At 40.3% G+C, this 22,700-nt stretch overlaps 1 protein-coding gene across 3 annotated transcripts in view; it reads right to left on the reverse strand.

The window, feature by feature from the left end:
* Window positions 1-5,791: 5,791 nt before the first annotated feature.
* Window positions 5,792-22,700, reverse strand: part of ST7 (suppression of tumorigenicity 7) — a 155,594-nt gene continuing 138,685 nt past the window's right edge. For all 3 annotated transcript variants that reach the window (XM_010573992.1, XM_010573990.1, XM_010573991.1), the window contains 4 exons: window positions 20,763-20,913; window positions 15,801-15,893; window positions 12,627-12,766; window positions 5,792-6,113 (listed from right to left, as the gene is read on the reverse strand). In XM_010573992.1, coding sequence (XP_010572294.1) covers window positions 6,018-6,113; window positions 12,627-12,766; window positions 15,801-15,893; window positions 20,763-20,913 — 480 coding nt within the window. In that variant the 3' untranslated portion in view covers window positions 5,792-6,017. The remainder of the gene's footprint in view (window positions 6,114-12,626; window positions 12,767-15,800; window positions 15,894-20,762; window positions 20,914-22,700) is intronic.

Raw genomic sequence — 22,700 nt, forward strand, 5'->3', positions numbered from 1 at the left:
CCTGCACCGGTAAGTCTAATAAGGCTCTGGAAAAGCACCCATGAAGTGCAGAGACAGGCAAGGTAATGAAAAAATAACATAGGAAAAGGAGGTTAAATGGGTGACAGGACATACTGTAGATGCAGGTAAAATTTCTGTATGAAAATGAAAAAGACTGCAGGAACCCTAGCGGGTACAAACAGTGCATGAAAAAGTAATATACAAGTTGCATACTGTGGCAATTGAGTGAGTAGTCCGTTACGTTGTTTGTTTTTTTTAAAAAGAATATTTAAAAAGAACAGGGGTTTACATTCAATGGTCTTGAGGGCAGTCATTTACATCTGAAAGACTTTGGAAAAAGTTTGTATCATTAAAATGGGCAAGTCATTTCCAGAAGTCACAGCTGGCATTAAAAGATCAGGAGGATCCAGAAAGGTATTTATTTGGACAATAAGATAATGTTTCAGTTACTGTATATGGCATTAAGGTAATTTTCACAGCTAGAAGTAAGAATAATCACGCTTCTGGGTGTAAACCAACTGCTGGTGGGACTAGCCCTGTCAGCATGTTAGTGTACAGTGTGCACATGACACACACACGCACATGCAGCCTGTATATATGTATACACGTTCAGTTCAGTGGTTATACTGTTGGCCTCATTACTGCTGGCAATTCTGGCTCTGGGCTGAATAAGGAAAATTCCATACCTGATTGTATTTAAAGGTGAGCTCCAAGGAGAATTTTTATCAGGACTTCATTGTGAAAATAAATCTGCATATTGTTCACAGCCTGAGCAATATCGCATTTTAAGCCTTAAACTTAAAGAACTTAAAAGCAGTATAATATTTTTTAATTTTTTTGAGCCAGGTTTTTTTAAAGATTCAGGGACCCTATGAGAAGTCTACAAATTCCCCATGTAATAAAGTTGAAAATGTTTCAATGTTCTGGAAAAAAGGAAGTCTCATTCTTCTAAGGGAATTTGTTCTAGGCAGTTGAATAAAAGGTAATGAAATCAGATTGCTTCTTAACTAACTCCATCATCTGGTTAATACACCAGAAATCAAACCTACCTGAATTCTGCAGTCCCAGGTAAAGTGTTTTGGGGTCATTGTGTTAAAGGTGGAACTTTTATTCCATGACCTGGTCCTCCTCCACCGAGGTACATCTTCTTGCTCCAGACTTCCCCCTGATCTAAGGGGCCTGTAGTTCCTGAAGGCTGGTCTTACCAGTAAGACCAGGAAGATGATGGCATTGAGTACCCTGGCCTTTTCAGCGTCCTTTGTCACCAGATCCCCTGCCCCATTCAGCAGCAAGCCCACCAAAGGTGTGCACAGCAGGCTGAATTTTATATTTCACGCAAGTGCCATATTAATAAGCTGCAATGCAATGCCTCCACCAAACTCCCTTCACCAGAGGAAAACCAGAATATTTTGCAGCACAACAAATGTGTAACTGCTGAGCTGGCCAATTATTTTATTACTTTTTTTTTTTTTCCTGTATTTATGATTTTTTTTTTTTTTAAAAAGAGCTCCAGGTAGGCTTCTTACAGCTGTAAGCATTTCTGCTGCCTCTTCCATGAAGAAAGCACTCCTGGGAACTTTTGCTATTTCTTAGTGGGAAAGGATGCTCAGAGATGTAAATATTGCTAGGAAAGGCACCTCCTCGACCTTCAGCTAATCAAACAAAAAAAAGGGAAAAGAAAAAAAAGAGAAGAAACAGAAATTGGGCAAGGCAAATGAAATAATCCTATATTTTGTTCTATGGAATAAATTTACTCATGTATTTAGTCATGAAGAGGAAACAGCTGTCCCTAGGTAGACACTTCAGTGTCAGAATAATATTAGCTGAGGCAAAAGGTTGTAGGATTATTTTTTTTAAATATGCAGTCCAATTTTCTTGAGGGAGTTCCCTTTAATTTGCTGCATGAAATCAGAATCTAGCAGAGCTCTGAAATGCCGTTAGCCTGCCAAGCTTTTTGGGATTGCTCCCTCCCCACTATTTTCTTTTTTAACAAACTTTACCCTAAAAAGCATGTTGAGCTATTTTAGAAGAAATCTCACCCAAAAAAGTGTAATTTTCTTTTACCACATGGAAAATGGGGCATGACTTTTAGGAATGGTGGTGTATGTTTGGGTATATGGGTGTTGTGGCTCAAGAGATTGTTGTGTTGCTTCTTTTTTTCCTGCAAAACTAGCTAAACCCAATTTGTGCATCTCACCCTGACCTCCCATCCCTGTGTAACCTTCTCTGCAGACATGGATTAGAAATAAAATACCGCCTTTCTGGTACTGTGCTACACAGCTGCTGAAAGGCATCCAGCCTGGGTGCCCAAATCACACCCGCATTCGGCAAGCAGCCGGCAGTCCCTGCCTGCAGGCTTCGTGCCCAGCCTCTCGCGGGACTAGGCGTATGGTGGGCAAAGGGAAAATGAGCGTTTTACTGAGGATTACTGAAGATCTGGGGCTGGGGAGGGTGCTTTTACTAGTTAAAAATAGCTCTTAATCCAGTGTGGCAGCGCAAAGCGTACCAACGCTTGCTCGTCTCCACGGGTTTTGCCTCGCACTCTTAGGAAGGGCTGCAGCCTCCTCGTGCAGGCGACGGCCACCTCCGAGGGCAGAGGCGGTTTTGTGGTCACATACGAGAGCCTGCAGGTTTCTCCTGCCACTTCAAACGACACAAACGAACTTGTATTATTATCTGAAAGACAGCAGCAGTTCATGGGCTGTAACCACAAATGTGTTTTGGCTTTTTTTTGTATAACATCTCATTTGCCTGATTAAATGGATGCGACTTCATAACGTAAGATCTTCTCCTGCGTGGAAGAAGCAAACGTGTACGAATCAATATATTGACTGCTCCTCCTTCACTGTTCCAGGGCTGCTTCTCTGCTCCCTCGGCACTGGGAACCGGGCAGGAGCCCTGCACGAAGGCGGGTGGGACACGGGGCCGGGGGCTACCAGGCACACCGTGCCTTACCAAGAGCCGCTGAGGCTTTCCAACCTTTGGTGCGGTGACAGCCACACCGGTGTGACGGGGGGGTCGTGCGAGGGGTGCAGCTTCCTTTGGGTGTTTACCTTCTGTAGGCTTCTGCAACATAGGAAAACTCCTGGTATTTTTTCCTCCTTTTCTACTGGGGTAAGGACTTCTATGCTATGCCACTGAAAAATCAGTCTGTGTATTTGGCATTGACACTAAATCACAGCGACCGATTAGCCACCAGAGAAAACAACTGCCTTCCCCTCGGTGCAGCACTCGCCTCTCCGCAGCTGTAAATCTACGGGGTGGGAGGGCCAGAAGCTTGACTTACTGGACACTGCTGAGCGTCTCTCCTTTTTTTTGTTCTATGCAGGTTACAGTGTAAAGAGATAGCGTGCATCCAAATTGTATTAGGTTGTCTTTAAAGAAAGAAATAGGAACTGTTAACATTTGGAGTTAAAAAGCTCCCCCCGCCCTGAATCTGCAAACTGAAGGTTCGGATGAGTTATTATCTGAACCAGATTTCCAGAAGGCTCATCTCTGCACTAAGCCAGAGACTTTCCATCATTATAATCACAGGCTGCGTCTGCCTTTTGATCTAAGCCATGCTGAACTTCACAGGAAACATGTCCGTGGCAGAAAAGCCTACGGCAACAAACTCTGCGCGATGAAAAAGAAAATCCTTTTGTCTGACTTGCTTAGTCTCCCAGATGCCTAGAATTGTAATTAAAGCGAAAGAGATATTTTCTAGATAAAATCCATGGCTCATTACTGCTTATAAGGGAGATGGACACTAGAAAGAGTAGAAATAGAATTGCACAAAGATATTTTTGAGTTCCTAAAAGTTCCCCAGAGTTCAAGGGAAGGATCTGATTCTTCCAGGAGTTAAGCATTCCTTTTAATCAGATTATTACAGATAGTAATTCCCACACAGATCATAATTCACATCATCTCTTCTTCTAACAGAAGGCCAAACTACTACCTTAGTTGCTGATAAACACGGACATTTGTATATATGTATATACATATTAGGACTGTTAATCACAGCAATTTGTTCTTTTGAAATGTAGGGTATATAAAACTGAACTTTGAAAGGTTTTTGAGGTGGCTGGGAATAAGCGACACAAAGCAGCACAGGACAAGAAGAGCTGACTATGCCTGATCCTTTTGATTTTCACCAACCTTAGATAATTCTGACAGCACCGCTGTGAGGCAAACAAATGAATATGATTATCCCTAGTTTTACAGCTAGAGAGACACAGGAGCACCTTCTGTGTGGCTGTTCAAGCAATTCAGATGCAAAGCCGAGAACACAAATATTGGCCCACTTCACACTTCCACATGCTGTCCACTAGCAATCCACTCTCTAATCTTACGCCACATCCCACATTAAATATAAGCCGTACTAACGTCAACATTACAGTGAACTGTTTTGCAGGAATAATGGCCAGAGATGAAAAACCCGTATGGAAATCTCCAACAGCAACACACCTCACCGGTTTTAACATTTAGCCGTGGGGGTCTCTGATCTTGTGTGTCCTCCCTCAGGTCTCATTCTCATAGCTGGTTTCTCCTGGTGTGAGGCTGTCTTTTTTCCTCATAGCACAGCAGTGTTTGCTTTAATGCAGTACCATTGCTCACCTGGACAAAAATCTTCTTTTCTATATGTAGACTAGCGTATCTGTGATTAAGAGGGCAAAAAATAATGATGTAATGCATCTCCTGCTGTTAAGAAACACTTGCCTTTTATACCAACTCCGATAATGGGAATTTTGTCTTTGCCCACTCATTTCCTCATTGATAAACAAACTTACCTGGTGGTGACCACAGTCCCCCAAGCTGCTCAGCATTTTTAGAAGAATAGCAAAGTTGAACTGGCAAAGTGGCATTTTTGATCCGCTGCATTGGGGTTATGCTTCCCCATCTGGGAGAGGAGTTGAAAAAAAAAAACCCTCAAGGCATCTGTAAGGATGCACTTTCAATTCTTGACACACAGGACTACTTGCTTCAACTTCCAGATTAAATGCCTGATCTTAGAGCTGGCCTCATGCATTAGCAGAGGTGTCTGCGGGAAGTTTCCATCTCCAGTGGCTACGTTATAAATGAGTACTTTGTCTAAACCTCTCACAACACAAGGATAAGATTTCTGAGGTAAGCACTAATGATGAAACACCGACCTCTCTATTAATTGTGCATGAACTAACACCAATTTTGCTAATGAGCTTCTGGTCTCAAGCAACAGTTTATAATGCTGATGTTTAATCTGTACAGGAAAAAGTACTTACTTTTTTGTACTTGAAAAATACTAGTAATGCAATAAAAACTCAGCAAGAAATACATAAGAGCACGCATGCAATGATCACTTACTACAGGTGAATTTGTCTTCAATTCTCTGCCATTACTTATGCTTTGTTCTGTAGACAGAGAACAAAGCATGGAGCTTCTGGAGGTACTAGAAATAGCAGTGGCGTGAAGAAAATCTGTCAAGTATGTGGACTTTCTGAAAATGCAAATGAGGAAAAAACTGACCTCTGTGCAGGGATGGGATTCAGAAGCCCAGTGTGCCACCCAAACTGCCTGGAGAGCCTAAAGCGGCTTTAAGCAAGAGCTCTGTCTAGAAGCTTCATCTAGACTGTAGTGGTGAGGGCTTCACCCTAATTGAACTTTGTAAGAAAAGGCACTGATACCGTTGCTTAATTGTAAAGTTATTAGTCTTTTTTTCAATAACTGAACGGAAAGCAAAGCCCTAGCTGTGGTGAAGCAGATACACCACACATGTTTAAGAACACAAAGTACCATCTGAGCTTTGAAGAAGCAGCCAAAGACAGCAATGCTGCAATACACAAAAGTTTATTTTTAAGTTTTTCTTTTCTGAAGGCAAAATATAATAGAACCTAACATCCATGTATTTTGTACAACAAAACAGTTTTTATATGAGAACAGACAATCCATGAAGAGTTTTTAAGTCTTAGAACTGCTTCCCTTTTTTATCATGCTTTCTTGCGGTCAACAAAAAGTTGGCACAGAAGATATCATGGCAGTCAGTCAGCGGGCGTGCTCCCTCAGATCCTCGTCAGCTGGTGCCACAGACTGGAGGGCAGGATACTTTCTACTTTTTCCATCACAAAATTTAAAGGGGCAAAGAGGGTGCTGAGAAACTGCAAAGAAATCAGATGCACATTCAGATCAAAATTCAGCAGACAATACACCTCAAGAGAAAGCTGTCCAGTAAGACAAGAAACTCTTTCTGTGTTCCTCTGTAAAATCCTCCAGCATGATAAAAATTATATAATTCACATATAAAGACTTTCTGCCAAATTCTGAGCCTTGCATATATACATATTTCTGGATTTTGCAGTAAAGAAAGCAAGAGCGCCATTTTTATGAAGATCAAAGACTACAAAAGTTTTCACACATCTCTCATCCTAGATTCAGGCTCATACTGAAGCCGCTAAAAACTCAACCCAAAACCTACTGAAGGGAAAGAGAAGCTTTTTCATAACAGCAGAATATGTCAGACCACAAAGCATGTCTTTAGAGTCAGGTTTAAAACGGTTCTGGGTTATCTACAGATCTGCTATATACATTGAAGCATCACTAACTGGAATTTATCTTAACATTCTCCCTCTATTACAGTACACAGTTGGCTATGTTGAAAGAGGTTTCAAAATATTAATGTTAGGACAGGCATATGTGACAAAAATCAAGCGAATAGAGGCAATTTTATCACAGGAAAAAAAACCACTGCCAGCTACACATCTCAGAACTCAGGTACTCAAAGCACTCCCAAAATTTTGGGAAATATATATTAACTGTGCTTTACATTAATTGCAATTCAATTGTACACACTACATAGAGCTGTGCTGGGGCCCTGTACGTGTATGAGAGAGTACAGTAATATGCAAAGTCAGCCACCTCGAGACTGTGAACCCAGTGGCTTCTAACCATTTAGACTGACGTGACTTTGCTAAAAATAAACAGTTCTGTTTGGAGCTGCAAGAAGTTTGTGTTTCAGTTATTGCTTGCAGTCAGCATAAAACATACAAACTCTGCTTACTGCACTGATGTGTATATGAAGTCTGCTTGGTAGGTCAGTATTAAAGCAAATCTGGTGCTCCATGTGTTCTCTTTTTGCCCCAAAGAACTCTCTCTCCTGACAAAAGAAAGCATCAGACTTACATACATAAACACACTTACATCCCTTTTCATGTTCTGAATTTGTCCCATATATCTTTAGGCACTTAAAGGATGCAGACGTGGGGGTGTGGTCCCCCTGTAGTCACTGAAGAGAGCTAAGCGCTTCCAGAGAGTAATTCTACCCATCCCAGGACCAGAACTGCCCTTTGAACTTGTCTCTTCTCTCTCTCCCCCCTGCTGCAGAGGGAGCCGGAGCGGTTGGGCTTTGCCTTCTCCCATAAAGCAAGGCGGACTGTGGCACAGTGCGGGATGCTGGCCTGCCCCAGCCACACTCCTGAACTGCTAGCACAGCTCCCGACACAGTTCTGGCCCATGCCAGTTCGTCTCTCCTCAACAACGCCCGAGCAGAGTTTGGGGATAGCACAGGGCAGGGACAGTTCCCAGCAGCCAGCAAGGACAGGGCCATCCTGCCTTTGAAGGGAGGAGAGGTTAGAGAGGTCCAGACATGAACTGTGATGTGTCACTTGCCTTTGGAGCCACGGAACAAACAATATTTTATCACTTAATACAGATATGTCCTTGGTCTCTGACTTAGGCCCCTAAGTACCTGAAGTTAAGTATGAAAAATGCAATTTCAAAAATTTTTACAGGTCTGTGTGCTGCTGAAACACAGCTATATATGACAAATGTATTTAGAAGATTTCAAAATTTCAATATCCAACAGCCAGAGATTATAACCATTTCATGGTATCAAGCTAGAAAATACCTGCAGTTTCACTGTTTACCAAAATAGGCTCTGTGCAGAGTTTAACTGTAAGAATGTTTGATGCTTATGATGCTTATGCATTTTAAAGGCAATAGTAAGCATTCAAATTCTTTTTTTCCTCTTGGACATGTTTGCATACAATGCAGATACCACATCACGGACAACCTGTGCATCATGGGAAAACCAGGTAAAAGCATCACAGCTTATGACAAAATGAGAGATTTTGTCATAAGCACAGGTTGAAGAAAAACTTCTTCTAACTGAAGCTGAGTATTTCAGTTGTAGTGCTAAAGGTCAAGCTGTATAACGTGAATCACAGGTGAATTAATGTAACACTGACCTACCTAATCTTAGAGTTTGCTATTACTATTTCAAGTGGCTTAGCCCAAGTAGAAGCATTCCCTCTGGTTAAGTTATGAACTGTTTAAATAAATACATCCCTTTAATTTTGCCAAATGCAAAAGGCTCGCTAGAGGATATTTTCTGCTCTTTGAGTAGCACTTCATCTATGTGGTAAGCTTGCACCATCACATCTCCTTGAATAGAACACAGCTTTGTAACCAGTGCAAATTACATACTTGTTAAATCAATGAAACAAGAATAATTTGCCTGACAGTAAGTTTTATTGCAATTCATAGGAATTTTGTTGCTGAAGTAGTCGACTGTATCCTGTAACAAACTCAGCAAAGTATCTGTAGCTTAAAATGAGCCAAGTTTTTCTCAACTTATAAAATTAGTTGGTCTACAAAATACATTTAAATTCATGAATACCAAAGCCTCAATTAACTGAGGTCCTTTGCTGACAGCAAGAGGTTCAGGATGCCACCTACTCTCTTGTACAAGCCCATGTAAACAACATCTGTGCTGGAGCTGTGCTGGAGCCCTTGGAAAGCTCCTGGTGCTCCTTTCCTCAGACACCACTGGCAGATGCCTATCCGGCTTGTTTGCCACATGGTACCACCCAGGACATGTGGTTTTTTTTTTCATTTATTTTTTTGCCTTTCCTTTTGACACTGACTGTTTTTCTCCACATGGAACAGAAAAAACAGCACCAGCAATAGAGTAGGAATTCAGGGTGGCAAAACTGGTGATGAGAGACCTGTAAAAAGTTTGCTATTATTATTTTGTATTTTAAAAGAAAACTATCAACCTGGCTATTTCAAAGTTGGCAGAAAGCAGCTTTCTGGGAGCACCTTCTGAATAGTACCATTTGATTAAAACAAATATGCAAAAGTATCTTTTCAAGCTTTTCCACTGTTTATTGCTCAGTCCCTGTGATCGGATCTACATGTTCCGTGCCTCAGTGTCTGTAAAGGTCCAAGCAGATGAAATATCTCCTTGGGCAAACTTGTTTGCTGAACTGAGGTCTCATCCATCATACAGGAAATATTGAAACAGATAATGTCAGTGATCTCAGGCAAACAAAGCAATCAAATCAGAGAAAAATTGGTCTTTCTGAAATTTCACTCATTTTAAAAATTTACCTGTGCACTACACTTTTAGACGCAACTGTTGACTCGAATGATATAGTGACCCCCTTGTTAGTACAACTCTCAATTTTATTTAAGATCCATTCTTATTGCTACCATGTTGCGAAAAGACCTGCACTTACATATTTTTAACAATCTCCCAGATATTGTCATATTTCTGCATGCCAATGAAATAAATTCAATACTACCAACACTGTGCTGACAATTTTATCCAAGTCATGTAATCAGAAATTTTTCTGCTTGTATTCCTATCTTAAGTAACTTCCAAAAGCCTTTTGTTGGAAAGCCTAGCAAAAATTAAAACCACAAGCTATGAACATGCTTCTCCCTAACTGAGTGAAAATGTTAAGATCTACTGTCATTTTAAAGTTACTTATATTCAGTCTCACAAAACGATCAAAGTACAACTGGATTCTTTCAATTTCATTATAGGAAGATACAAGTTTACCAGGTACAACATTACAGAATTGGCTGGATGCAGTTGGGAATATCTGAACTTGCTGCTGAACTGGCAGGCAGCGTTCAGAGCAGGTTCTGGCTCTAAAACATGGGTGCACTGATGGAGTTTGGAGAATTCTATCCTGCGTTGAACCTCCCAGAAGAGGAAACTAGCTTTAAAATACCTTTGACTTCTGCATCCAGTGGGAGAATGCAGGCTGCCCTGAGGGACTGTCACAGTGGCACAGGCCACCTCTGGCAGTCTCATATGTGGAGGAGGTCCTCAGCACTCAAGGGCTTTTTCTGCCTTGAAGAACCCAGTGTCTGGGTTAATGGGCTATGGAAAAGGTGCAAGAAGATGCTACCTGGAGGGCAGGTCAAAGCCAGTTCCCAACATGGAATCATGCTAACTCATTCAGTTTTTGTGAAATATGGTAAATATCAACCTGCAGTAACATAAGCCTGGGCCATGATGGTGATATTACATCTGTATAATGCTTTTGGGATTGGCAGTCATAAGCGAAGGAGTAATTTTGACCTATTCAAATTAAAGCATATATACACAGTTTCACAGTTTAATATACCACATCACAATGACTACCAACCATAAAGGAATAGGCAATTCAGTGCACATAACCACAGCAACAGTTAGCACATTAATCTTCTAGCTATTTATGAAATTAGTTATTTATGAAACGATCTTCCCTAAAACTGAAAGCGAAGAGCCAGAGCTGGCCAACCTCTTCTGTACTGTTCTGATACAGCTGCATTTCAAAGAGATGTCTGCCATGATTTTCTTCAATCTTGTACACCTGGGCTACTTTTTCCAGAGGAGACAACAAAATGAGCCTTCTGAATCAAAGCCTTTCTATGAGCTACTAAATGAATGTCACAGGCTTAAATTCTGCCCTTCCCATGGTACAACAAAAACTGAGCTGCTGCATGTAGTAGTTATGAAGATTAAGACATAGCTAAAACAAGTCACACTACATGTTAACTGACATACTAACTGCATCCATACAGGTTCAGAGATCTTGAGTAATCCTGCCAACTTTATGCACATAATGCAGCACACATTTCAATTCTATTTTTCTGTGCTTATTTTACTAACTAGGAACTTTACCTGCTCTGACATACAGAACTTAATAACCATGCACAGAGTCTTGGGGTATCTATTCTATTAACACCAATGGCAGCTACACTTACACATCAGTGAAACAGATCCTTCTGGTCTGACTCCACTCCCCAAACGGCTTTGGAACCTGCAAGCTCCAAATCATGGAGAAACAATTACTAACGCACCACCAGTGTAACTTCTGGTATCTCTGGTTGATTGCACTCAGTAACCAAAGCCAGGTGAGTTAAACCCATGAAAACATGCTACCAATTTTCTCCAATTCCAGTAGCTCACTGCCTGTAGCAAGAGCACTAAGTACAAAATCTCATCATGCTGCCAGCTTGAGATATATTCTTTGTTCAGGATACAAGGCTGAGAAGCACAGGAACAAGGCTAACAGGGACAGATTTGGGGTCATTAACTGTGACAGTATCAGAAAAACGCAGATTACATTGAAAGAGCCCCCAAACAAGGGTTTGTTTTGAAGCATTTCAATGACTTGAGGAAAAAAACGCAAAAAAAGCTTTACAAAGAAGTTTAAGATCACATGCCCATGTTACACACTTATTGTCTACCAAACGCCTACATATACACTCAAGAAACAAGAGAAAGTAATAATATTTCACTTAAGTTTCAGCGCTTTTTGCTGATAGAAGTGGTATATTTTGCTACAGCTAATCTTATTTTCTGTCTTCTAGAGCTAATGAAAGAAAAACCTTGATGCAAGAACTGTTGCTGTACCAGACCTCTATCACTCACAAGCCTGGGTGGTAGAAGACCTGGTTCACCTGCAAAGGGAGTCTCTCGCCATTTGCAAAGGAGTTTGAGAAAGTACTTACAATCTGGAATTTGCCAAAACCTTTCAGCCTTGCCTCCTCCACCTCACTCCCTATGCCCCCCAAATCAAAAGCACTAAAAACAAGGCCAGGAGGCTATTTAGGAAACACAAGACTTACAAGAGATACAAATATATTTGAGAAAATACATTACAACAGAGGATGTTCAGTATTTCCTGGAGAAGGAGACAGGGTTTTTATTATCATAGAACTTTTCTTTAAGTGGATTTTTCATATCCTAGCACAGTGGAGCAGTGATGTTCTTGGTTTTGCAAAGAAAAAAGCATGTTTCAGCATAATTCATGGCCTTTCCCCCTCATCCTCCAACATGTATTAATCCTTGGTGGATTAAAAAAGCAGAATTAGCAGAGACTTCCCTAGATGTAGTAAAGAAAAGTTGTGAGGCAAATATTGAGACTACTTCCTTCATGGCAGTTTGGGGAAAGAACACAGAAATTTGCCCTGGTTAACAGTACACTCTATTTCTGCTCATATTAAGAGCTTCTATTGCACTGGAAAGCACGACACAGTCATTATGGCTCTACACAAAACAAAGGGGTTCTGCAAGCCATTATTAGTTTATTTTATTGGATTATATATGAAAACACAGATATTCCTTTCTCCCGCCAAGCCTTTTTTTGCAAAATCACAAGAGATCTAGCCTAACAAGAGGGCCATATAAACCACAGAAGACGGACAATAGTGTGTTTTACTGATTAGCTAGCTCTCTTAACAGTTGTTCAAATGTCCCCCTGCTCAGACATCTCTTGATGTTTTATTTATACTACTGAATATGCAGGTATTTAATACCCAGCAGTATTTAGCTCAGTTCTTCCTGCATCTGTGTCTTTATTTACCAGAAGAGAGCAGCAGCAGAGAATACTCACAGCTTTTGCGAAGACCCCCATAAGCTCTGGGAACTGATGTGTCAGGAGGGCTAGCATGGCTGTGAAAGAACAGAGTCCAGCAGTGAAGAGGATGAAGAAGGGAAGCTCTTTCTTGGGGTAAACTGAAACTTCATGAAATGCTGTAGAAAAAAAGATGCGAAGGAGAATGCATTACATGTCAAAAAACCCCCACCAAACCTCAAAACAACAAAACCCAAACCAACATTCTTATGTGGTTTGAACAGCCAGAGACACTCAAAGACGCTTTTGAAGGAAGAAACACATAGAAGGTCTGAAACATCTAAGGCCAACATTATTGTTGTGTCAGTTATCTCACTGCCAAATAATTCTCATCTAAAGATCATATTTCTGGCTTACTCTGGTCCTATGTACATGTTACTTTTGCCTTCCTATAATGCAGCTGTGCAACAACTAACCCCAGAAAACTAACCTACAAATAAAACATCCAGATTTTTTTATGCAGGTCATTGACTAGCCACATGTATCATGCTAATGCTGATACACAGAGAGCGCAGAAACATGCACCCGGGAGCAGCAGTGAGACCAACCCTGCAGAAGCATGGCTGTAGATTGGTTTAAGCAGGCTGTAAAACTACAGCCTTTGTAACAGTAAATTCTGAGGGTTTAATCTGCAGAGAAAAGTTATCCTAAAAGTAGGACATATAAACACATACTTTAAATTCAGATTTTCAGAATTCTCTGTATGCTTACAACAATACAACAATTTTTTAAAGTGTTAAAACCTGGAATTTAAATTAATAGTGACTTTTTAAGGTGTTTGTTAGTATACCCTAAAGGGAATACAGAAATGCCTTGACTATGCTATGACAAATTGGTCACTGGGCTTCAGAGAAAGCAGCACTGAGAAGGCTAAGAGGATCAGAAGAGGATAACAGAGTATTTTATTGGAAGAATATATCCCTTAAACTTTTATTGTGGCCCAGATTCAAGGTGAAAATTTGGCTGGGTTGGCAAAAGGTCTGGTGGACTCTTATCTGTCTCTTTTACTCATTTGAGTCTGTAGTTTGGAGCTACAGTCACAATAAATGCAAACTTTTAAACATTTTTTCTCATACAGAACCAGCCTCAAGGCTTTGCATATACTCAAATCCTATGACTATTCATACACACAAAACATTACTCTTCCATTTTGCCTACTTTCTTTGCTTCAGTGACCAGCTCTCATCTCATTGTACTTGCAGACAACATAAGCACAGGGTAATCCAGCAACATGGTAGGACAATATACTTGACTGCATTCATGCAGGGTGGAGTGGTTTCCAAAATCAACAGCAGGAATTCATTAAGAGTTTAAATTAAAATAGTATAAACTAAAAATATGTATGATTTTGGGGTATGCTAATTCAATCAGTTTAAAAATAAAAATACAGATAATTTGCAACTTCTCTTTGATTGAAATTAAATTTAGAGATCGGGAAATTCCAGATCACGGACATTATAAGTCTAAGATTTCTTGTGCTCAGATTCTGCACTTGCTTTTGACACAGGCTCAAACTTGTTCCAGTCTGTTATCCAGTCATGGCAAAAGTTTTGTGATTGATATTTTTAATTCAGATAGCCTATCAGATCTTAGTGTTCTGATATAATTCCAGCTGACTCTCCTTTAAAACACACGCAATTAAAGGGTGTGGACAGGTATGCAAAACCCCTTTAACCGACCTGTGTCTGTCACGGGATGTTAAACCCTTCCCTACTCAAACCCAAGAGATTTTGCAGTGAAAGGCATTTCCCATAACTGCCAGAGCAGAACACAACTGTCTGCATATGCTGTTAAAGAGTCCCTTGCTTCTAACATTTGACAAGAACGATTAGTTTTGCATCTAAAAAGAGAACGCTGAGCTATTCTGTATGACTTTGTCATTCCTAAATCTCCTGACACTCCACCCTCCCCAGCTCAGCATCCCTCTGAGTGAAGCAAACACAGCACTCTAAGAGGTGTTGTTATAATTAGGGTGATTATAATGGGGTGGGGAGATATTGTCAGTTGCCAAGGATTTCTGTGTAATATCAGCGAGAATGTACTGTGAAGGAGAGACTCGCAATGAGTGGATTTTTGCTGCATTATTCTCACCTAATGTTTACTCACGTTTTTCAGCCCAAACCAGAAAGGTTCTGAATGAAAGACTACAAAGAATGCAAATGCCCTCAAAACCAGCCTTCACAGCAGAAGCAGGCTAAATTTTACTTTTTCCAGAACAGATTTCTCTTATTCATTCTCCAGGATAGAGAAGGTGAGAGAAGAATCTCCTTCCCTTGGATCAACTTTTATTTGCCTCCTCTGCCCTGACCCTGCAAACCCCTCTGCACTTGAGTGTGTTCCACTTGTGCTCACACAAAGTCCCACTGGGAGAAAACACGTGGGAATGAAGCATAACTGTTTGCAAGATTGGCTGCTTCCGCTCTTCCTCTGTATTCTTGTGCTTCACTGCATGCGCTGCAATAAGTCTCATTAGCTTGGACTGTAACACTTCTCGAGGGTTGGATCTGTCTTTGTATCTGTATCTTGCAGAGCACTGGGAACACTGTTCGCACTTTGCTAATACATGCCATAAATATATATAATGAATGACTGAGGTAATTTCACATCAATCACTTCATAATAGCACACACATCATTACACAAAGAAAACCCTTTCTTGCTGTTTAAGACTGCTTTTCAGAAAACGTCAGCATAACCTGTCAGAATAACAGCTGTATTAATGATCCAGCTGTCCTCAAGCAGGTTTGATCTTGCCTTGGAATTTAAGTAGCTAGTGTGTCTACATAAGACTAACAAGGCTGTGCCACTGTGCTTTTGGTTTGATGGGATGTTACCCTAGATGAAAGATCAGACATACTTTCCAGTGTCTTGGCAAGAGAGAATAGCAAGATCTAACTGATTTGTATCTCTTCAGTAATCTCTCTCCCTGTCCCTACACTGTCAACAACAATAAAGACAGCTGCTTGTTATGAACTATGGCTAGGAGCTGCCTCTTAACTATGAACTATGGCTAGGAGCTCCAGAGACTTGCTGTCAACGTGATTATTCTAATGCAGTGTATTCAATTTAAAAGGCATCAATGGAGATCAGTGCTGCAAGACTCAGGTAAACAATTCTTTGATGTCAACAATAAGAAGAGAAAAGATGAACGTACATGGTAGTAGTTCTCTATCTGCAGTTTCTGTACAAATAGGGTAAGGGTAGAAAAGATGTCCTTTTTCCAGTGGATAGGGGATCATTCTGAAAGCTGAAAAGAAAACAACACCGTGCACAAGTTACTGTGAGTATGGCAGTTACTTAACTATATTTACAATTTTCAAAAACAAACATAGACAAAACATAACATTTATGTTTGGTTGCAAACAGCATATAAATTGCTTAATGAAATGCCAAAATGTAAATCTACACTTAGCTTTTAATCCTGCAAACACTTATGTTTATTTTTATTCTTGGGAGACAGCTCATGAGCGTCAGCTGAGACCATGTTACAAGTACATACATAAACGTTTGCATGATCAGAGCCCATTGTACTTACAATTCCATAGCCAAATATACACATTTTGTCTTAGGTTTTAGGCTGCAGAATTTTTAAATTTCAAGGGAAAGAAGTCTATCTGATATAACGGGTATAGCCTACACAAATGATCAGCCAAGCTTGTGAATTTGGGCCAATGCTCACAATCTCTGTGCATCAAGCATAACAGAAGTTTTACATGGAAAAAAGTACACTACTTTTTTCCCATCACACTCCAACAAACCAGGTAACACTGATGACTCAAGCCCAGAGAACTAGTTTTCCAACACAGTCATGTTTTCATTTTATATTTGGCAATCAAAGATTAATACTGAATTATTAAAACCAGGTTCCTCACATGCATTCTTTTTAAATGCAGCAGATCGAGTTAGGTTTCCAATATAAATCTTCAGGTTATGGATTAAATAATACTTAATCCTATGCATTTTTAAAATTGAAAATAATAACAGAGAGGGAGGGAAATGGATTACTAAATCTGGACAGTGATGATGTCATAGGCCATCTGAGTGTAGTTTATGGAAACATCAGAATACTTGACTGAATTATAGCTTTGCAATCAAGGCATCCTTTTCCATTATCCTATATATTATTCTCACTGTTAAACCGTCATCAATGTGTTATTCTCACTACTCCTATGAACATCAGTCACTGAAGCAATATTTTCCTCAACAGATGTCCTAGAAGCACTGTATATTTTAGATGTTAGTTACAGCCCACCGCCATGCGGTAACACTCCATTATCTGTTGCTCACAAGGCAACCGAGGAATTGGTTTAAAATACACAATACTCCAATATTTTCAGTTGTGCACACTGCATTTGAAATAACGTTAGCTGTATTTTTTGTGCAATTGTATGAGTGTATTTATTCTTGATTACTATGTTTAAAGCAATAGTAAAGAAGGCAGAAATCCTCAAAGATTGTAAACCAACCTGGGCTGTAACGCTCTTCCAATATTAACCCCCCACTCTCCATAGCACCCCAAAAAGCCAAGTACAAATACAATAATCCAAGCCTTGTATGATCTTCACATGCAACAAACTTGAGTGTCTACACAAAAACATATGTGGAGGGATGTTCAATGCTCATGACTTTAAAATCACTTAATGCAAGTTTTTCCTCCCAATTTGGCTTAATATTTAAACAGACAATCAAGCCTCTTCTGCCTTACCCTAAATCACAGTAGTACTAGGATTCTAATAAAAATAAAAAGGGATGGTAAAGATGTTGCTTTCACAAAACAAGTGAAAAATGTCTGAATAGTTTTTGCTGAATTTAAACAGTCATCTTCGACATGAGACCAAATATGGAGTATTTACAGCAAAACAGTTTATTTAGCAATGTTATCAGCCATGGAAGAAAGTGCTCTGGTTCATCTGTATCAGTTTGTGTTTATGTATATACTTCTTTGCCTTACTCTTACAGTATTATCTGATCCTATTTTACATTAATCAATTCAGGTAGCACAGAGGCAGTTTGCCATTCAACCGTGTGCTTGTCATAAAAGCTACTATAGTATTTGGGAACCCCTAGGTTTTTCTTCTTCATGCAAACAACAGGAAACATGACACAACTTTAGAAACTGACAGTGATGAACAAGCACCTCAGACTCTTCAGAACTTTGGTTACGCTTTAAACTACAGACCTTCTGTACAGAGCACCCAGACCAAACCCAGAGCAATGTTTCACATGGTGTCACTTGGGCTTTTTTAGTTGTACTACGAATAAAACTGTACTTTCAGTGATCAAATGAAGACAGAGCAGGAAACAACCAACATTCCAACAACCATCATTCGATGATGATCATTATTTTTATAACCTCACTCTTCTCAATTGTTGAATACAATTTGGGATAAACACTCTGTGAGAATTTCAGAGTTTAAAATACCACAAAGACATTTCTGCATAAATTTTGTTAGACGCTGTCTTAATTAGGAGTGACCTTATTCTCCTCAGAAGCATTCAAAATGTACCCCCAAGTGACTGACTTAATATACTTAATTCTGCCCAACTCCTACAAGGTCAGAACTGAATAGTGTATATATGTGGGCATTAAATTCCTACATACAAGCTACTGAAGTGAGACTTGTGGTTATTTAAGCACACTGACAGAATAGTACACTCTAAAGACATGGCAAGTACATAAATAGCTAGAAAGAAAGTGAGGGCAACTGACTGTGTACTGTATGTTGACTGTTGGTTGGTATTTAATTAAATTTAATTTCTCTGTCATGTTTCCACTGGTTTTAACTTACGATTGTGCAGAGATGCCAAGGAAACCTTTTGCAAGTAAAGGACATAAGAGTGCCATAAATAGTTCACTACATCTGTAAAGAATATTACCCAGTCTAAGATATGGACCAAAAGTTATGATTATTGGACTAGATACTGGTGAAACCATTAAAACCCAGGGGAGTCTTTATGCATGAGCAAAACCTGAATAAAATTCTTGAGGACTGGTGCACTGTTCATCTCTCTCTGAAATCACTGTGCAAAATGAATTATGGATTTTTCTTTAGAGGTTATGCAACAATACTAATTTACATCTTTACAGGCTACTATACAAACATTAGCTAATAAAGTACATATTCAGATTGCTGTGGGGGTAATAAGGAGAGGAATCAGTTTATGTAATTAGATGGGAATGCCCTACACTGCCTTCAGGCACAGATGACTAGATTTGCTAAGTGGCAGGAGGACTGCAGGGCAGCCAGCCTCCTGTGCCAAAAGCTAGACCTCGTGAACAGCCCCTTAGGGACTCCCCAGCCTGACAAAACAAAAGAAGATCTATTCAGGATTCCCTGCAAAATACTGCTCCATAATGATGGGATAATAAGCCTTGGGCTAAAGGACTTCTGCAAGCATCTGGAAGAGAAGAAACTTCATAAAAGCAAACCACTGAAAATAAGCCACTGGGAAGGAAGCTATGACACAGAAAATAATAGACTGGGAGAAACGACAGGGAAAGAGCAAGCAGGTAGGACAGAGAACAATGCAGCAGAGCAAACCCCAGGTGGCAATGGTATGGATTACTGAACAAGGTGCTCTATACGCCTAGAAATAAAGCCATTGCTTCCTCAGGGAGCCTACACTGAAAATTAGGCACATTTAGGCTATTTCATACAGTGACTGAGACAGTAAGTCACTTTTACAACGGAGGTAATAAGTGCATGTCTGTAGGAATTATCATGGTGACAAACTATTGTTTCTAACAAAGCTAAATGAGAACAGCAAATGGAGAAAGCAAAAAAAAGGTGATATAATAACATACAGAGAGGCTGAAAGAGAACAGAATAAAGCAGAGCACAAAAGGCATACTGGATTACATAAAGAAAAATCTGCATTAAAAAAAGCAGACAAAGGTTGATTATAAAGATACTTTTTAATTATCTGAAACCTGAAAAAAACCCACATCTCAAAGATAGGATAAGACAGGTCAGAAGATTAGTATATGACCTTTGAAGGTCATATACTCCAACCTCCTACTCAAACCAGGATCATCTTCAAAGTTAGGTCTGGTTGCTCAGAGCGAGGTCCAGATGAGCTCTGAGTATCTCTGGGGATAGAGATCCCACAAGCTATTACCTACCTGTTCAAATGCATCACCACTCTCATTCTGAAAATATTTTTCTTATGTCTAGATTAAATTTCTCCTGTTTAAACTTGTGTGTAATGCCTCTTGTCTTTCTGCTGTGCCATTCTGTGAAGACTCTGACTCTGTCTTCCATATCATCTCTCTACTGTGTTGTGGAAGACAGCAACTGGATCCTCACTTCACCCACCAGAAGTCTTTTCCGAGTTGAATAAAACCAGCTCCCCCAGCGTCTTTTCCTACATCACATGTTCCAGTCCCCTATGCATCCTAGTAATCCTCCACTGGATTCACTCCAGTTTGTCAATAAAAAAAAAAGTCATAAAATACTGTATTGTTTTGTACTACACATCAATATTTATCTGCCTATAACGCACTTTCATAATTTCCCAATATCAAAGCATTCATAGAATCACAGAATGGTTTGGGTTGGAACAGACCTTCAAAAATCACCTAGTCCAACGCCCCAGCTGTGGGCAGGGATGTCTTTCACTGGATCAGGTTGCTCGAAGCCCTGTCCAACCTGACCTTGAACACTTCCAATGATAGGGCATCCACAACTTCCCTGGGCAACCTGCTCCAGTGTCTCACCACCCTTATTGTAAAAAATTTCTTCTTATGTCCAATCTAAATCTATCCTCCTTCAGTTCGAAACTGTTCATTCAAATAATGACAAACAAATCTCTACAACTCTGGAATGAGGAATGTAAATTATTACCCCTTTACCCATGAGTAAGAAAATATGTCTCAAAGAAGATGGGAAATTTTGTTCAGGATTACACAAAGAACACAATCCAAGACTTCAGAACCCTTTTTCTCATTAAACGAAGTTTGTACTTTCAGTTTGAATTTCAAATATTTCAATGCTGGTGAGGATATAACTGGTCTCCAAAATTCCCACATTCTATACTTCACAAAAAGCTATAATTTTCTCATGATGTTCAGTAAAAATATTTGATTAGCTCCTTTGTAAGAAAGAGAATTACTTACTGCCTTCCCATGTACAGTGTAAGAGATTCAATGCCCCCTCTACTCTTTTCCAGTGTTGAAGATGAAAGAAAGCATATGCTATTGCTTCACTGTCCCCTCTCTTCAGAATATGTTCAGGGGGCAGAATTAAGCTTTTCATTTCTAGTAGATACTGCAATAAAAAAGCAGAGCACAATTATTTCAGAGGTAGTAAAAAACACAAAAAGCTGCCTGTAATTCTACAGCGCACACCAAAAGGTCTATTTCCGTAAAGTACTCTCCCTCATAAGTGTTTCATCAAATGTGCAACATCACCAACTGCACTTGAAGATAATTATTGAATTATTCCCAAAGACTAAGATATGCTGACAGATGGTTAATGTTCTGCTCTTCAGCTGTAGTAGGGGGACTACAGAGAATTTCAAAATGAGATGTCTCTCTTATCAAAGGAGATGGAAAACAAGGCTCAAAGCAAAAAAGAGAATCTAATTACAAGAGCTTTTTAATTAAAAGTGTTTATAATAAAATGAAGAAGACATTAAGCAGTTTGATGCACATAGTCTTTCTATAAGGAAACATGCAGTACTCATAGGTTGCAACCGGTTGCTTTACTGAATCACCATCAACCAGCTGCAAGGTCTATGAATATGCACAGTTGGCAGCCACCTAAGTAGCTACCAGCAAGTTACAAAGTAAAAAAAGTTACAAAATGTAACAAATACCTGATTTCCAGAAAAAAAGTATTGGACCTTCAAACTTGCTACTTGAAACAGTTATTGAAAATCATATGAAAATGAAAAGCACCACTGACTAAACCCACAAGCAATTTTCCCCATTACTGGATCCCACATAAGAGAGGCGGATGAAACACACGGAGGGTTCATGCCACAGGAGAAGACAGAGGTCCTGGACAATATTCAAGCAGGTGATTTTTCCTCCTTCCCCAGCCCATGAACTAGACCACTACCAGTTCAGCACGGAATCTCATCACTGGTGTTACTACATTCCAGTTAGTGGAGGGGAGATAGATCAGAGGGGAAAGACACATCCCTTGCTGGCATGCTTTACAGGGAAAGGAATGACAGACAGAAACCACAGGCTGCCAAATCAAGTCCTGTTTGTCAGTTCTCCGAGAAGTGTAACGTTTCCCAGCTGTGCACTGACCGTTCCTCAACAGCATAGGGAAACTGCCGCTCTTTTCCAGGATGCCCAAGAGCAAACGTTCTCCCCACCAGACTATTTAACACAAAAGGCGGCAGGTGAGTCAGGCAGTAGACTGTCAGGCCCTAACACAAGGTTTGGAATGGGAAGTTATGGTTCACCATTGGCAAAAGGAGAGCGAGCGTGCAGCCCCTCTATTTCACCCTGCGCCTGCGCGCTGGTCTGGCAGGGGGAGGACTGCAGGACCTAGGGACTGACAACAACCCAGCGCAGGCACCCACAAGAAGGCAACCTGCCACCAGAGGTGAAACAGAGGGAGGCGCGGGTGGTGGTAACCTCCCGCGGCTCCTGTTAAACGCGGACTTTTGTCAACGGGATGAGCTGGCGCAGAAAAGAGGAGAAGAGAGGGCAAAAGAAATAAACGAGAACTGAAAATCAGCCCTGGGGAAAGGAAGAGGCAAGGGCAGAGAGAAATGAGCACCAACAGCATGATGTCATGGAGGGCATCTGAGAGCTAGTCACCCCTTCGCCTGAAGGGGCCTGGAAGGAGCCAGCCAACAGCTGAAGGACTTGAAGAGACCATGATCAAAGCAGAGAAATATCAACCCTGGGAAACAGACAAATACTTCAAAGAGGAAAGAGAATCATGTGTGTTTCTGATGCAGGTTAACAGTATTAAAGGTGGAGAAACTGAATTAGCAGTGGGAGTAAGAAGTGTGATACTTGGATTTTCTCTAAAGCCTTTCAGAAAAATCTGAGAGCTGCAGAGCCGGTGGATTAATGGAGAAAGGTGCAATT

Source organism: Haliaeetus leucocephalus, unplaced genomic scaffold (genome assembly GCF_000737465.1).
Source record: "Haliaeetus leucocephalus isolate CR32 unplaced genomic scaffold, Haliaeetus_leucocephalus-4.0 Scaffold406, whole genome shotgun sequence".
Taxonomy (NCBI): Eukaryota; Metazoa; Chordata; class Aves; order Accipitriformes; family Accipitridae; genus Haliaeetus; species Haliaeetus leucocephalus.